Here is a 17,202-nt window from a genome sequence, read left to right as displayed (position 1 = left end):
AGGAGAGAGGAGCTGTAAACGCGTTGTGGATGAAATTATCGCGCCATTTTCATGAAAACAAATAACTTCTTCAAGCAAGGTAGTTAAGTAGTTTTAGAAACCATTTGTATGGCAATGGCAAACAAAGGTGAAGAAATTCGTTAAATTGAAGCTGAAGATTATAATTTGATAGCTTACATTGTTGTTCGAAACCTTTTTTTGGCGACATCGAAGGTAAGTTTTAAAAGTAATTGATCAAATTTAAATTTTATAAGTGAACTAAATTTGTTCTTTTTTTACATAGTTGTATTGAGTAAATTAGGGAATATGTTATATGTGATGAATTAGATATTTTCAAGGAAATATAATGGTTTGAGGTTATAAGGGTTGAAGAAGATATGCTTTTAGTTTTTCAATGTATTTGTAACCCATGGTTTAATTTTTGATATATTATGTCGATGCATTTGTGTGGAAAGTTAATGTTTGTAGTTATAATGTATAATGTACCTAACTCATGAGTTTTTAAAATTATATTTAAGCAATGTTTATAGTGGTATAATTATGTATTATTATATGTAATTTTCAGAGGTCTTTGTGGGGAATGATTTATGAGTTAAATTTTGCTGTGTAGGGTTGGGTTGTAGTGTAATGGCAAATGTGGAGGGAAATTCGAAAAGAAACATTGATCTAAATGAGGTGTTTAAGGATTGTGGAGAAGAGGATCGTGGAATAGCAAACAGCCCGGAAGTGGGAATGATCTTCGTATCAGGAGAAGAATTGAATTGAATGACGATGCAAACAACCAACAACTCCTACTCAAAATGTTTGATGCCGCAAATCGTGAAATATATTTCATCAAATTGATATATGTCCTCCTCTTTTGCATTGTAATTCTTGTTGCATTTTCTTCTAAAATGTGGAATTAAACCTCTTATAGTAATATTATTTACAGTTCTTAATTCAACCATTAATGTAATGGTGGTGTTTCCAGTGACGAACGGGTGAGTAACGCGCAATTCTTATAACATCTTTTTCACATTTATAACATTTTGATATTGATGTCCATACTAATACCACAACTAAGAATTTGATATGAATTTTGTTTATAAAAATTTTGCAAATCCATTTTTGATACTAAAATAATACAAATGATGAATTACAAAATATTTTCAAACCAATTTCAATACTACAACAATACACCTGGTCTCAGTCGTCTATTCCGCTCGCTCACCTCGCCGTAGTTTGTCGTTGATTTCACCCTTCATTGTTGCCGACCATCGTATGAACCACATCACTATCTGATTTCGTCGACCATCGTATCATTCTCTAAACCACATCACTCTCTGATTTCGTCGACCATCGTCCCTTCCTTTCCTCTCAACCACCTTACTCGGCTTAAAGCCACCGTTGTCGCCCCTCCATGGTGTCTTCTCGCAAATCCTCCAACATCATTCACCGCCATAATTACAATTAAATTCAAATTTCGAATTCGAGATTCAACTTTTTCGTTTGCAAAATTTTCAAACCGAAATTTCTAAACAATTCATATGGGACCAATTAGGCCAAATTCTCTCCGCCATTAAAAAGTTTTGTTGGGATACACGTAAACTATGTGTATGTAATCTATGTGTACCCTTTTCGATCCTGTTGCATAAAACAAGCATTGGAATGTGAAGGAAAAAATAAGCAAAAACGAAATACGATTTCAAACCTAAACTGAAACACAACTCAACTCCCCCTCATTCCAACTTCTTCAGCCAACACAAAAATGGCTCTAAAACTCCTCCATTATCAGTCGCCATTAAGGTATGCTCACTTCTCTCTTTCTCTCTCTTCTTCAAAACTTCGACTCTTTTCATCAGAACAAACCCCTTTGGATCACGAAGTAGACAAAGTTTTTCGCATAATCAATGATTCTTCTTCACCCCAGAAACTGAAACAATCCCTAAATTCAATTGGGATTTCTCTATCAAATCAACTCATTGATAAAGTTCTTAAAAGGGTTCGTTTCAGTCATTCAAACCCACTTTTAGCTTTAGAATTCTTCAACTTAATTGGAAAAAGTAAAGGGTTTTATCATACCCAATTTTCTCTTGATACAATGCTTTATGTTTTAGGTAGAACTAGGAAATTTGATCAAATTTGGGAGATTTTGAATGATTTTAAAAGGGAAGATCGTAGTTTGATTTCTCATAGAACTTTGCAGGTTGTTTTAGGTAGAATTGCTAAGGTTTGTTCTGTTAGGCAAACAGTAGAAGGGTTTAAGAAGTTTAAAAGACTTGTTCCTGAATTTGATACTAATTGTTTTAATGCATTGTTGAGGGTTTTGTGTCAAGAGAAAACAATGGTGGATGCTAGAAATGTGTATCACGGTTTGAAGGGTCAATTTAAGCCGAATGCAGTGACTTTTAATATACTTTTATCAGGGTGGAGGTCGTCGGAGGAGGCCGAAGGGTTTTTTGAGGAGATGAAGGAGTTGGGTGTGAAGCCAGATGTTGTGACTTATAATAGTTTGATTGATGTTTATTGTAAGAGTGGAGAGGTTACGAAGGCGTACCTATTGTTTGATAAAATGCTAGAGGAAGGGATTTGCCCGGATGTGATCACGTATACGAGTTTGATTGGGGGTTTGGGTAAGGCAGGTCAGCCGGATAAGGCTAAGGATGTGTTGAGGGAGATGGGGAGTATGGATGTTACCCGGATGCTGCAGCGTATAATGCTGCTATTAGGAACTATTGCATTGCTAAGAGGCTTGGTGTTGCTTTTGAGTTGATGAATGAGATGGTGGCCAAGGGGTTGAGTCCGAATCCAACTACGTTTAATTTGTTTTTTAGGGTGTTTTATTGGTCGAATGATTTGAAGAGTTCTTGGAGATTGTTTCTGCAGATGAAAAAAGACGGTTGCTTGCCAAACACACAGTCCTGTATGTTTTTAATTAGGCTGTGTAAGAGGCAGGAACAGGTGGATATGGCACTTGAGCTATGGAATGACATGGTGGAGAAGGGTTTTGGATCGTTTATATTGGTGTCTGATGTGTTGTTTGATCTGCTTTGTGATGTGGGGAAGTTGGTTGAGGCGGAGACATGTTTCTTGCAGATGATAAAGAAGAGACAAAAACCAAGCAATGTTTCTTTTAGAAGAATTAAGGTGCTAATGGAATTGGCAAATAAACATGAAGCCTTAGAGAATCTATCACAGAAGATGGCTATTTTTGGACCACCTGTCCAAATTCGCAAGCCAAATGAGAACTTTGATGATGCCACAACTTTGCGATCAATTGCTCGTTGAGTTAGACTGAGACGTGATATTTTGAATGGATCAAGTTGCAACGGCTTTTCTGTGTTAAGCGTGTGACCCTTCCATGGCTTATTATGCAGCACATCCTTTGATGTCAATTATGCTTTGATGCTCGCAGCTGTGTTGACGAGGAATTTTTTGGTTGTTCATTGGCTCAACAGCTGAAAGCGAAGCTGTTAGTGAAGGACGAAATATTGTGAATTTTTTTAACGGTCATGGCATAGAGATCCAGGGGCTTTCATTTCCATCTGCTTGCATGGCATGCTGAGCAAACGGTTGATTCACTGGGATGGCCAGCACTAACCCTTGCGCTGTTTTTAGGCCATGCTTGCAACTATTTGTCTCACGCGTTTTTTTAAATAAACATGTTTGTGAGAAGCAAGCATGGACCAATCTATTTCCAACTTCCTCAAGGCCCGTGCTTCCAGAAAAGCTCAAAGCATCAAACCTCAATACCGGAAACCCACCCAAAATCATGATATCTTCCAAAGTCATGGTAGATTCACCCCAAGGGAAAATATGTGTTAGTCAGGACACCCTTTTTCAGCATACTCATTGAATCATTAACTGTTTCTACCTCTTGGTGATTGCAACAAATATCCCAATTCTCATAGTTGCTTGGTGGGCTTGCTGTAAATTCTTTGACCTTTGGACGACCAAATAGAGCTGCTACATGCTACCAAAGAGGTTTAACGTGTACACATACTGGCGCACACTGCAATTCCTGCTATTAAAGATGTTGATTGGCAGTAAATGTAGCTAACATTGATGGAAATGCATTTAGAGACAGCAGGATCTTCCAGATGATACTGAGTCACCTTAATTGATTTGCAACTTTTGCTTCTTTCGTCTTCTTGCTGTTTTTGAGTTGTTTCATCTATACTGTATCTGGTTTTGATCATTACTCCGTAGTATTCAATATTTAAGTTTAGGTATTGTGAATTTACAATTGTGCAGTGGAATTCAAAACATTTTGTACGATAAATTTGTGCAATGGCATTCAAAACATTTCGTACGATATTTCATTCTGTAGTATTCAATATTTCATTTTGTATAATTGTGCAGTGGCATTCAAAACATTTTGTACTATAAATTTGTGCAATGGCATTCCATATTTTTTGTGCGATAAATAATGTTATGAATCAATACGGAATGAGCATTAAAAGGCGTATAAAACATGGCCAGATATATAGGTAGACACTGGAGTTTTAAATCAACCTTCAATTTTCAAAAAAATTATCGTTTAACATTACTAAATGACTGAAAAGAGGCAATACTCAAAAGAAACCCATGCCTAAGGGGAAGATGGACCTTTAGTTTGAGAGACATCAAAATTGTTTTAATCAAACTATTTTATACTTATTCCGTTATTCGAAAATTCCAAACCCATACCAAATTACCAACCTCATATTTAGTCTATAACAAAGACCATGCCTAATAAATTGATAAATGTACTCCCTTAGGATTTTTAACCAAACTTCAACATATTCATTTAACCAAGAGCCATATGACAGACACAAGATATGTTAAACACCATTTCCCTCTCCTGAAAAGAGGGGAATAGTAAGAATAAAAATAAGAGTGTTCAAAGAAGGAGAAGATACTAAAACTCAGAAGATACACATTAATGGACTCACTGTATGTCTGTATGTTCGACATTCTGTAAGATGTCACAAGTTTGGCTAGGTTCCAGAATTTTGATTAAACAGAAATCACGAATATTGACATTAAATTCCTAAGAATAGTTATAGATTTCATCTTCTATTAAGTTGTCTTTGTTCTGCTTCTCGTCGCTCTAGTAAACATGTCTTTTATGTTATGTGAATCTGTCTCTATCTTCACCTTTTTTCCCTGTCTCGCTGTCTTGGCTGTTTTCTTGTTAGTTGACTCTGCTCCTCCATTATCCTGCCGACATCAAAAAATAAAATTTTCCATTATAACAAGCAGACATTTGTACATGAACCATGCATATTAGTATTAGGTGATAAAAGAGCTACTACGTCTACAAGTAATTAGAGCGTGCATGAACTGTATGCTGAAATAACTCAACAATGATCAGTAGCATTGGTAAATTGTGTTTTTGTGACAGGTTGACAGAATGAAGCACTTAGTTATAACTTTGTTAAAACAAATGTTATCATCATGGTTTTAACATAATGTTAACCACAGAAAGGGAGAAATGCACAACAGAAGGCTTCCAAATCTTGACAAAATACACGTCAAATTGCATATTATAGATTATACATATAATCTCTATTCATAAAATAGATGCTTCGTATTTAATAAGGGTAAGATGAGACATAAAGCTCCATTAAGAAAATATTTTATTTTCCGATGCCTGAAACCCAATCACCCAGATAGGAAATTTGGAATCCATAAGCATTAATATACCTGAGCTGAGGATTGAAGCACGTTATCTGTCGTGGAGGAAGAGTGATCATCTGCTTTCCTTGTCAAATCTTGTAAATTCAATCTGTTCAATTAATAAAAGTGGACTTAAATTATTTTTAATTTAAAATTAAAAATAAAAATTAAAATTAAAATTAAAATTTAAAAAAATAAATAAATAAAAAAAAAAAAAAAAAAAAAAAAAAAAAAAACCAATTCTTAAGAATATAACCTTAGTCTTTCAGACACCACTACATTTACTTTTTAATAAGGTCAAAATTTATTATGATGTGTATCATAGCATGTAACTTTAACAAGAAAATTCATGCTACTACTTTGAACGCCTTCAAAATCCACACCCTTAATGGCAAAGTAAATTACTCCACATAAGACATTTTCTGATCACTTGAGCCATTATATAAACAAAATTTTCTTTAGCCTTGCCCAAAACTCTTTTAAGTTTCTGTTCCTCATTTTCCCTAACAAGTCCATCTTTCTCTTATAATACAGTATCAGGAAATACCTTAGATGATTACACAAAAGTTCCACCCAGGGCTTGTCTCTCAAATAATCTCCCAGTATTGATACTACTTCAGCCACTGCAGTTTAGTGCAAGTATTAATTACTGTTAAAACTCAGATTTATAAAGAATTAAACCAGCAACTAAACAAGTTAGCTAAAGGGAACATATAAATCAAAATTTTTGGCTGCACTCTTTCATATACAAACATTCAATCAGAACCATATTTCACGATAAGTAGACCTTGTGTGAACAAACAAATGAGTAGCTGTGTCAAAGGCCATCTCTTATGGCACAAAGCTTTTGCTGAGAGGTAGAGGTTTTTGCTAGAAATCAGATGAGATTCCTTCACAAAATTAATTACAGAAGCATATAGAAAGCAAACTTAGTGGTTAAGAAGAATTTGGGGAAGATAATAGAACGTATTGATTGGTCAGTATAATCAAACCAACTACAAGCCGCCACAGCTTGAGTGGACTAACCTCCAAGCAACAATATGAAATAACAACAAATACTTTTCCTAATGAACATAAATGTTTCTCTCCTTATTTATACTACTCCCTGATTCTTTTCTCACTCCTCTTAACAGTTTCTCACTCTACTGAATTTTTCTCTCTATAACAACTTCTGACAATCCCCCACCATGCTACTTGTAACCGTTTCACCTCATGTCAACCTTCCTTTTTAGTCCTTTTGGATTGAGCAGTGGCCTCGTTTGATGTGAGTAAGCTTAATTCAAGACTTCAATTAAGTAATCCAGTAAACGAATAGGGTGATCAAGAGTAAGTTTGATATCAACACAAGCTTTGTTGGGATCTCCAAGCCTGTGGAAGTTTGTCCCCAAGGTACCTTATGTTCCTTCCCCTGGTCAAATTTGAAGTCCATAATTAGTGGGATTTTGGAAAAGACTTTGGGTGGGGAGCATCTTTTTCACAGCCTTCTGCCACAACTAATTGATGGTAAAGATATATGCTAGATGCCAATGCCTTTTCGGAATCCATGTCAGTCTAGTCTGGCTAGCTGATATATCAGGGAACTTTTATGGTCAATAATTCTACACAATTACGAGAAAATATCCCCCGAGATTTTCCTGTTTCTAGTTTATATAGATGCCAAAGGTTCTTCCGAAGGCTATAGCTTTTATGAGGACAGAAATATGGAAAAGATAACACTCTTTGCTGGTGCAGAGGCCATGAAGAGCTTTGTCCCCTGATGTTGAGTTATGTCTTACAATTTTACAAAGGTACAGGGTCCAGGACTCATTTCTTGTGTTCTGCATCTTTAGTAAGCCACAAGCAGTTAAGTTGAATTAGTTTCTGAAGGAGGGAACAAAAGGTTCCTTCGTGGATATGGGTGCTTTGTTTGTAACATAATGACCACATCTTCTACAATAAGATGCACGGGGCTGAGGTGTTACAGGACCAAGTTTTATGGTTGCTCACATTTCAATTATGAATTCACTCTTAAACAATTTAAGAAGTGATCAAGCAGACTTAGCTTGTTGAGACCAGAAGACACTGCTTTGGCTTCTACTATGCAGAGCTCGAGAGTGATCAACTTAACCCTTCTAGAAGTTTAAATGGGAGAGCAAATAGCTGTAACTTATTCATTCTTGTCATATTGCACCTAGCTGGTCACGCAACAGAATTCATCATACATTTTCCTTGCTTCCACCACAAATCATGCCCACCCACCCCACCCACTCTTCCAACCCCCCCACCCCACCCCACCAAAAAAATAAAAATAAAAATAAAAAGAGAGAGAGAGAGAGAGAGAGAGAGAGAGAGAGAAGGAAACGAAAGAAAAATGTGATTGGGGTCTGCCTCATTATGATCCAGATCCTTCACTATTCTATAAGTTAACTAGCAGCCAAACCCTATCATATTGTTAAGCAACTATTGAACCATTTCCATGAAATGCGACATCTTCCAGGATAACTATAAAAACAACCTTGATGCCAGCAAAAGTTCACAGAAATTACTTGTTAGTTATCTTCTCAAGGAACAGAGAGTAAACAACTTGCTAATATCATACATCAGAATCCACTATAATGACCACCTTGCAACCAATTTAACATTCAACAAATACTACAGTGAGCCTAGAGCAATTTTGAATATACTGATTCTTACATGTATGTTTGTCATCCTGAGCAGTATAGTTCTTGTCCAGTGTGAGTAAAGTCTGTTTTAACCGGTCAACCTGCAGAGGATAGAAAAAACATCAGAACTAATGATAAGTTCTAAAATCCAGCTTCACTATATTACAGTGAGAATTTGATCCCCTTGATACAGTACAAGCAAAGCTGTGATAGCTTTAGTTTTTAGACCCTAAAACAATTTGATCCCAACACTAGCTAATGCCAATCAAACATAAAACAACCTTTTAAGTTAATCAATGAAGCAAAACATAGGATTTAACTATAAGCAACATAATGCTTTAGAATTGACAAGATGCACACACCTTTTCACACAGCCAAGCTATAACCTTGGAATCATCAAGCCTAAAGAACTTTGTTGATCCAACATCTGTTAATAATAAGAAATTGATATATTGTGTAAATAAATAAATAAAAAGGTGCTATTGTCTTTGAAAATACAACAAAAAAGATTCAAATAAAAAAATAAAGTCATGCTAATAGAGGCCTCTACATGGACAGAAATTAGCATATAGCTAGCGGAAAGACTAATTCTACTTTGCAAGTCAAGAGTATCAAAAGAAAGCTTGCAAGTTTTACCAATTTAAGCCATTTATTTTAATAACTGCAGCTGATGAACTATTAAAAAAAATTAACATCTCTCAGCTAGGTGAATCTTTTGCTTACAAGTCACAACAGGGAATACTGAAAATATGCATATATTATTAATAATCTAGCAAACAGATTTACATACTTTAACCTGAATAGCAGCACTTAGGTCTCTGCTCTACAACTAGCCAACAAAGATTTCATATTTGGCTCTAAGTTTCTGTATGTTTTGTGCTTTATCCTCGACATATGTACTAGGCCCATAATCACATGTCACAAACTCAAAAACATTTATTTGATTGAGGTGTATAACACATCCCACGAAGTCAAGCAAGCAGCTGCTTCTTCTTCTCACAAGCCTGAGCTGCTAATTGAACCTCGTCAGCAAAGCGTTAATACTTCCCTCCAAACTCCACCAGAGTAATCACATAAAAGGTGTAAATGCTCAGTAGTTCCATCAACATTATATTCCAAGTGAGCATTCCTTTCTTGGTAAACAGTCTATGATATACAGCCTAGTGATATACAGCTTGTCCTGTTTCATTGACATAACCCAAAACAGCTTACTGACAGCAGATATATCCAAGTAAAAATGTCAATCAGGTTCCAGCCACCAGAAGCTACGGAAAGGCACATTTGCTTCCATGAAATAACGAAATCCTTAAAAGTTTTGATCAACCAGTTCACAGTAGCACACTGCAGCGTCTTTAAATTGGTAACAAAGTAGATCAAAAATATAAAGAATATTTGATGACAGGTACTAATATCTCGCGAGTAGATGTATCCTTGCTAATCTGGTTGCCACAATACCCAAGAAATTAAGCTTGAATTGGGATCCTTATTTTGGACGTTGTTCCCTCGGTGTGAAAGCAGTTATTTTTGTACTTTCAAAATTCTGCTGATCCCAAGTACTCCATCTCTATCTAATCATTAAGTATACACACATAAAAAATGTCACTCATTCCTGCAACTATAGTCGACAAGAAAGATTTACGAGGTTTTCTTATGTAACCTTCTAATGATATGAGCACCAAGTCGAGCCAAGCTAAAGACTCACTTTCATATTTCAAAGAGTCCATTTCTTTTCCCAGATACTGGAACTCCTAAGTCCTAATCCCCAAATCATGTGCAATACATCACTACAGAGATTAATCAAGGATAGGCGACACATGAATTTCAGTTTAAACAAGGAAGAGAACTGCCACAAGTTATGCAAAAATCTATTATTATAATGTTAGAAACTGCAACCACAGCATAGAAATAATGATAGCAGCCGGCAATAGAGGTCTAGTATGATAGCAAACAATTAAAGAAGTCTCACACGTGAAATGAAAAATTAAAGTGAAAATAGTTTTAATCAATGACCTTACTGCATATAGAAATAATTATAGCAGCCGGCAATAGAGGTCTAGTATGATGGGCGATGGCAAACAAAAAAGAAGTGTCATGTGTGGAATTAAATATTGAAGTGAAAATAGTTTTAATCAATGACCTTTTACTTCACAAACAACACCCATAGATTCCTCAATAACTGGCAATAGATGATGATATCCAGGATAGCCATCAATATAAAGTATCTCATCTAATTGTCTGAATTTGCCTGGATCAATCCCCTTCTGTGTCCATAAAAAACACAATGATTAGAAAGAACTGCAATGAAAGCCACAAGGATCAAATATCTGAATTGATTCACAAGTACGTTCCAAAAGATCAACTTTCAGAGAAATGTCCCATCGTGCAATACTTACCAGACACAAGTAAAAAGTTAATTTGACTATATAAATGATATATTCATATGCTGACCTGAAAGATAGAAGACTTATGATGCAGACATGCAGTAGGTAAAATCCAATACAATTTGTTTTAACTAGGCCAAGAATGAAAGAAATTGCGGAGTCTAATTCTACAAGCCATAACCAAGCTTGTTATACAGCACCTAGAGCTACATACAAATTAATACATTCATGAACAAGATTGGCCAAAACTCATCGTTAAGTAAATAATAATTTCAAGCTCAGTAAGTAAATGAGCTGAGCTTGAACGCCATAGTACTAAACTTATTTATCCTCATGAACTTTACAATAGTATGTTCATTTAATATATGTTGTCAAACTGTATTTACTAAATGTGCTGATTTGTGAATTTACTTTTAAACAAATTTATAAATCCCCTCGGTTTGAGATCCGTTCGAGATTAATTAAATCAGGCGAATGAGCATGGAGTCATGAACACTCCACTACTCAATCTAATTTGGCCTTAACTGTATCACATTTTTTTATTTGCAGCCAAACACAAAAATCCCGCATTAAAGTGTTGTACAGTTCCTTAAACATGACTCAATCCACAATGAACAAGGTATTAAGCGCTTCTAAACCACTAGAACAACAGTGGGGAAAGGACCTCAATCATTTATAACCCCTTGGCAAAGTCAGAAGACTAATTCATTACCTAACTACTTGGTAAACATGAGCATACATCAACTAAAGGGCACTTGAGCAAATTCCAGACCAATCAGCAATCAAAAAAATTCATTTGAGCTGAATTCCTGCTCTTCTAAATTGTAACACCAAATGCTCAAAATTGCCGACAGAAAATGGTCACTTCCTAAACTCCAATGAAAAGCCACCTTTTTCTAAAACAAAACCAAATATGCAGTCCAAGGCATAATCGAATCAGAGCTTCATCTAAATAAGAAAACAAAGATCAACTGATCAAGACATTTTCTAGATCCCAATATCACCCCAAAAAAAATGAATGTCTTCGTGGCTGAATCATAAGAGGTGAAGGAAGTGAATTCCTCGGCACGAGAACATCTATAATTTCTTTGTCAATTGTAAACAAAATCATGTGAAAAAAAAAAAAAAACCAACAAAACCATGAGTAATGCCTAAGTGCCCACTGCCCACACAATATTGTTTAAACCATAGGGTATAAGAAAAACACTCAGGTACCTTCATTCGAGCATCTTCAAATATGGGTAGCATGATGAAGACAGGATCTATAGGTGTTGATATATACAAGCTTCCGTCTGTATTGATATTGAGATACAGAAAATGAACAAAGTAGGTTAAGATTTATTTCGCAGAAAATCTCAGGCTAAAAGATGAAAAATTTTACGAAAAAATAAATTAATTAAGAGAAAGAGGAGCTTCGAAAGATTTGAATATGGTTGATTGAGAACAGCTCTATTACTGCAGATTTACAGGCTATTCTTGACCCAGCTTGTTTCAGCAAATAAAGATATAGTACATGCAACTTTTAAACATAATATGACCATATCCACTATCCAATGATTTCAATCTCAAGGTAAAGAATAAGTTCACAAAAAATGAAGTTTAGAAAATTTACGAATCCCCTTGAGCAGTTGAGCTCATTAACGTTCAAGAAACAACCTTCAACAGTGGCACAATCGCACAAGCCAAGGAGGGTGCCAGCATATTTTCAGAAACAAACTGCTATGGTATCAGGTTATTCCTTACATATCAATCCTAATCAAAGTATCGGGTTATTCGGTTATTCCTAACTTGCAGTAATTCTACAACAGTAGTGTTGAAGGAAAGCTATGAGGCACTGAGGTCTAAGAGTAAAGTCTCTGTAAAAGTCCTAGCTGGACTTTCCATAACTGAGTTTCTGAGATGATGACAAATTACACGAATAGAAAAGGAAACAACTATAGCCCTCTATCTAAAAATCATGAAAAAATAAAGATAACAGCACAACGATCATGAACGTTAAAGCCAGAACCAGAGCCCCTGCAGACTGCAGTGGGCAACCAAAGGGAGTAAAGGAAGATTACTATACATGACAGATGCTAAAAGCTGAACTCTGAAGTAATATCATGAAAAATACCATTGTTTTTACGCAGCCAGAATTTTAAAAGATAAGCCAAGCAACTTAGGTCATCAGATACCAACATAAACAGGTAATAAAAGTAACAGCACAATGTAAAGAATCACAATTTTTACTCTCCAACAAGTAAACTAGACCCTAAAGATCAATCAAAAGAGGCCTAGACATAATAATAAAGAAAAAATTATTATAAAAAAAAATCTTGTCACAATTGCAAGAAGATTGCATACACTACTCTATTAATTCAGCTGATAAGGGGATCCAGGAATATATTACCTTCGCAGACATATTCCCCTAAAAACCAGGAGGCATAGGATTTTTTAAACCACTGGAATTCATGAAGACCCTCGTTGATATAGAGATAATTAGTTGCGATTCCTGAAATTTAATCAATAAGAAAAACAATTGAAGTACATAAGAAGTTGTAGATTGAGATCTACTTAATGATGCATTGAACATGCAATGAAGTGCCATCTACTAAAAAAATCAAAGGTTGCTTCAATATATCTCTTTTCTGCATGCTGCAATGAAGGCCCATGTTCTCAACATATTTGAAAATAATCGAAAAAAATAATTTGAAGGTAGAGATCATAACAAAAATAAAGCTCTGGAATTTCATAATATAACCAAATTAACCTAGACAGACAATTTGTCCTTCCAACACTGTCCTTCTCTGTTCCAATTCAAAATCCATCAATAGAATTTAATGACGGGAATAATAAGCTTTCATCATATTATCTTGAAATACGTAATCCCACATTTCCATCAAAGTGACCTCAAAACCCCAGCTGATAAACCAAAGTGTTAGCGAAAGGCCTTCCAGACAACTCTTTCAGCTTAGGACAACCTTTACCCTTCTTAACCTATTTAACAGCAATCTATAAGTTGAGTAGAAGAAAGAGGGGTTTTGATGGGTATAAAATTACTGTTATTGTGTTGAAAACATACTTTAAAAGTTAAAGAAGCAGAGAATCTTCCAAGATAATAGCAAGCGGAGCATCTACCAAAAATAACAAGCCTTAAAGTGCAAAAGTCTCAACAATCATAGTATAGCACCAACAACACCAATGGTACAATGTAAAAGAAATTACATATAACCACAGCAGCTGTTACTAGAACCAATAATAATTATAATAAGATAAAGTAAGCTCTGCAATGTAGTGATCATAGAGCGGTTAGAGCCTTGCATCAAAACGCAAGATAGGATGCATTAAACTATATTTCTGAATGTTACCAGATTTAGGATGGCGTAGAGAGAGCAACTGCCCTGCATCTGTCCCAGATGTACCTTTGTCTGTAGGTGGATGTAAAAAATGTTAGGATATGAAAACAGTTGAACAGCTTTTATCAAGGTTATCATATTTACAGCAACAACACTTTGAGGGATAGTGCATTGCAGATAAATTTGTAACTTTGTAGTATGATGCAACAGACCCAAGGTAAACAGTATTAGTAAACATAAAGGAAGGTGCTAGAGTAACAATATAATGTTTGAGTGATTAAGTTAGCAACTTGTAAATCAAATTTGATTTGTTTTGATTGTGATTGCGTGAGATAAAAGTAAAGTGTTAATTTTAAGAAGTGTTTCAAATTAGGAAAAATAATGAATTTCTCCACAAAGGGTCTTCAATTATGAGGTACTAATCCTTACTTCAAAAATTCTTTTCATGTTATTATGATAAATATGTCACTTGAGTGAAGAAAATTGCAGGAGGAAAAAGGCCCTGACCCATAAATGGAGCTTCTTAACATATATAGTCAATTGGTAGTGGTACCCAAACAAACTTTGGTATAAAGGTAATGTCGACACAAAATACTTAAAAGGAAGTTTTGCACAAAAGTTGACAGCTAAAAGGCAATGGTTCGCAATATTTTTCTCAAACAATTAGAAGCACAACACATTTAGAATGTTCTATATTCATGTATAGCCGTCAATTTATTAATAAGTTCATACTTCATGCACTGCAAAAACTGTGTATGGAATGGTATAATAGGGTCATAAACAGAAGTTTGTTACGCTGAAGACTACATGCATTTTGCAAAATCTCAGTGACTTGCTCGGAATTCATACCTTAAGCCATTTATTCCACATGAATCATCTAACAACAATTTAATTTTTTTTTATTTTTTTTGACATAACATGTTTCACAAATGTTATAATTCGTTAACCGAAATCAAATTCAGATTATACACTATAAGATGCATGAGGATATTTTTTTAGGTACTAGTAATATCAATATGACACAAAAAGTCATATGCCAATGGGGTCTTTGAGATTCCTAGGATTAACCATTCCCTTTAAAAGTTCAGCCCTCCACAATTTCTATGTGTTTGTTGTTGTTCAGTTGTTCTAATATAAACCACTACGTCTCCACCTTAATTACTTTAACCTTTCCCCCGGAAAGCAACTCTTATGACCGACCTCGAAAATGCTAAAATCAAGCAACTTCCAGCAAAAGGAATACACTGAAGCAATCCTTGTTTATCATACAAACACATATACTTACACTGTCTTTACAAGAAATTAATACTAAATCATCAAACAAATGCAATTAGCTTCAAAACAAAACCCTAAAGTTGTCCAAATACAAATATTAAGACTTTCATACAAAAACTAAGAAACAATCACAATCTAAAGCACATATTATTAGAATTCTCAAAGGAATCAAATTAAATTGAAATAAAAATGCACAAAAATAGGAAAGAATTTGGGAGCACCTGGGGCAATGAGAACCCGAATTTCACCGTCAGAACTTTCCCACCAATTCATTTTGCACCCTTTTTAGGAAGCTGGCAAATTGTAATAAAATGGAATAAACCCAGAAAAATTAACCTAAAACCCCAAAATATAAATTGATAGTTTCTTTAACAAATAGTTGTTTGGAGAAATTATGGATCGTACAATGAAATTAAGAGCATAAAAATCAAAGAAGAATCAGATAAAATAGGCAGAAATTGAAGGGTGAGTGAACAATTTCTTGGAGAATAGTTTGTATTAGTGTTTGGGCAAAATGAGAGGGTTCAGGTTTTCTTTGTTAAAACTTGTTTCTTCTACGCGCCAATGTCATTTTTTTCCCGCTTCTTTTGTCGTGAGTTGTTGACTTATTTACAAATATGTCATCAGATAAACATTTTTTATTTTTGTTTATCACTAAGGTAGTTAACGCGCGCAATGTGTGCAGTTTATTTAGTTGGCCTTATATCACAACTTTAGTTACTGTCGGCATTATTAAGGGAAAATTGTAAATAAATATTTTTGCTTATATAAATAAACATATTAAAGGGCATAATTGTCTCAATAATATTCATAAAAATAGAACAAATATATTTAAGAGTAAAAATATGTAAATAAATATTTTAAGGGGCGTAATTGTCTCAACACTATTCATAAATGTAATAAATATAATACTTCATATAACAGTATAAGGGTGCATATGTAAATAAACATTTTAAGAGGCATAATTATGAAGATCAACTTGAATTTTCTCGATCAAGGGGTAATCTAATCTAATACCTATACTAAAGTATAGGTTTTTTTTGGAGTGAATTTTCCTCCTAAACTATGCTTTGTTTTTATTTTTTTTTTCTTTTAGATTTTTGAAGAATTATTAATTTGCCTAGGAATTATATCATTATTGTTTTTTTAAGTATTACACTTTAACCGGCACATAGTTTTAGGCAGCATAATTGACTTAAATAAAATAAGAAGTAAGTGGGGTAGTTCTTGAAATAGTGCAAGGTTATTGGTTTTTGGACTGAGTTTAGTATTTTGGCCACATCTTAAATATCTATAAATAATGACCTAATTCCACTTGGGTTGGAAAGTATACTTTCAGAGCTTTCCAACGTTATATTATTTGTCTTAATCCCATTTTGGAATCAAAAGTTATGATAAAAACACAAAACTGGAAAAGAACTGCCTAAAATTTCGAAATTCTTGGGGAGAAACTGTAATACTCCGTATTTTTATAATATTTTATATATATAAATTACATATTTTATTTATAAATTAAAATGATTCATTTTATCAATTATTTAACTATAAAACAAGTGTGTATAAATTAATATGAGTTATTAATTGGGGCAATAAAGTATTTCAAATTGGGTTAACATGATTTAAAATATTGGACTAGCTTGTTGGGAATAATAAAGAGGTTTTTAAAGGCCCAACAAACTAGCCACAAAAGAGTTTTTGTTTGGAAATAGGATTTAGTAATGACAATTGTATAAATAAAGGAAAAATTGATAAGAATAATCCCAACTTTCGGTTATCCGCTAAAAAATAACCCCAACTATCATTATTCTCAATATAATCCTAACTTTGAAAAAATCTGCTCAATTTGCTCCATAACTTGTTGAGAGGTGTTTATAACATGTAAAATAGGTTAATTAGACAAGTGTTTTGTTCTCATTGGTTTTAATCAAA

General features: G+C 34.3%; 1 protein-coding gene and 1 pseudogene across 1 annotated transcript; one reads left to right on the top strand and one right to left on the bottom strand.

Annotated features, from left to right (window-relative positions):
• Window positions 1-1,543: 1,543 nt before the first annotated feature.
• On the top strand, window positions 1,544-4,301 carry LOC110710330 (annotated as a pseudogene).
• Window positions 4,302-4,800: 499 nt separating this feature from the next.
• LOC110710361 (ribonuclease H2 subunit B-like) lies at window positions 4,801-15,847 on the bottom strand. Its single transcript, XM_021888648.1, has 10 exons — window positions 15,495-15,847; window positions 14,011-14,070; window positions 13,053-13,154; window positions 11,879-11,955; window positions 10,420-10,543; window positions 8,645-8,709; window positions 8,314-8,383; window positions 6,188-6,263; window positions 5,668-5,749; window positions 4,801-5,181 (listed from the first exon to the last, which is right to left on the bottom strand). The coding sequence occupies exons 1-10, from the start codon at window positions 15,544-15,546 to the stop codon at window positions 5,041-5,043; spliced, it is 849 nt and encodes a 282-aa protein (XP_021744340.1). The 5' UTR covers window positions 15,547-15,847; the 3' UTR covers window positions 4,801-5,040.
• Between the last annotated feature and the right edge of the window lie 1,355 nt (window positions 15,848-17,202).

The sequence above is a fragment of the Chenopodium quinoa genome, unplaced genomic scaffold (genome assembly GCF_001683475.1).
Source record: "Chenopodium quinoa cultivar QQ74 unplaced genomic scaffold, ASM168347v1, whole genome shotgun sequence".
Classification (NCBI taxonomy): Eukaryota; Viridiplantae; Streptophyta; class Magnoliopsida; order Caryophyllales; family Amaranthaceae; genus Chenopodium; species Chenopodium quinoa.
The sequence above is the reverse complement of the archived record's forward strand: the minus strand, read 5'-3'. Positions and strand labels throughout refer to the sequence as shown.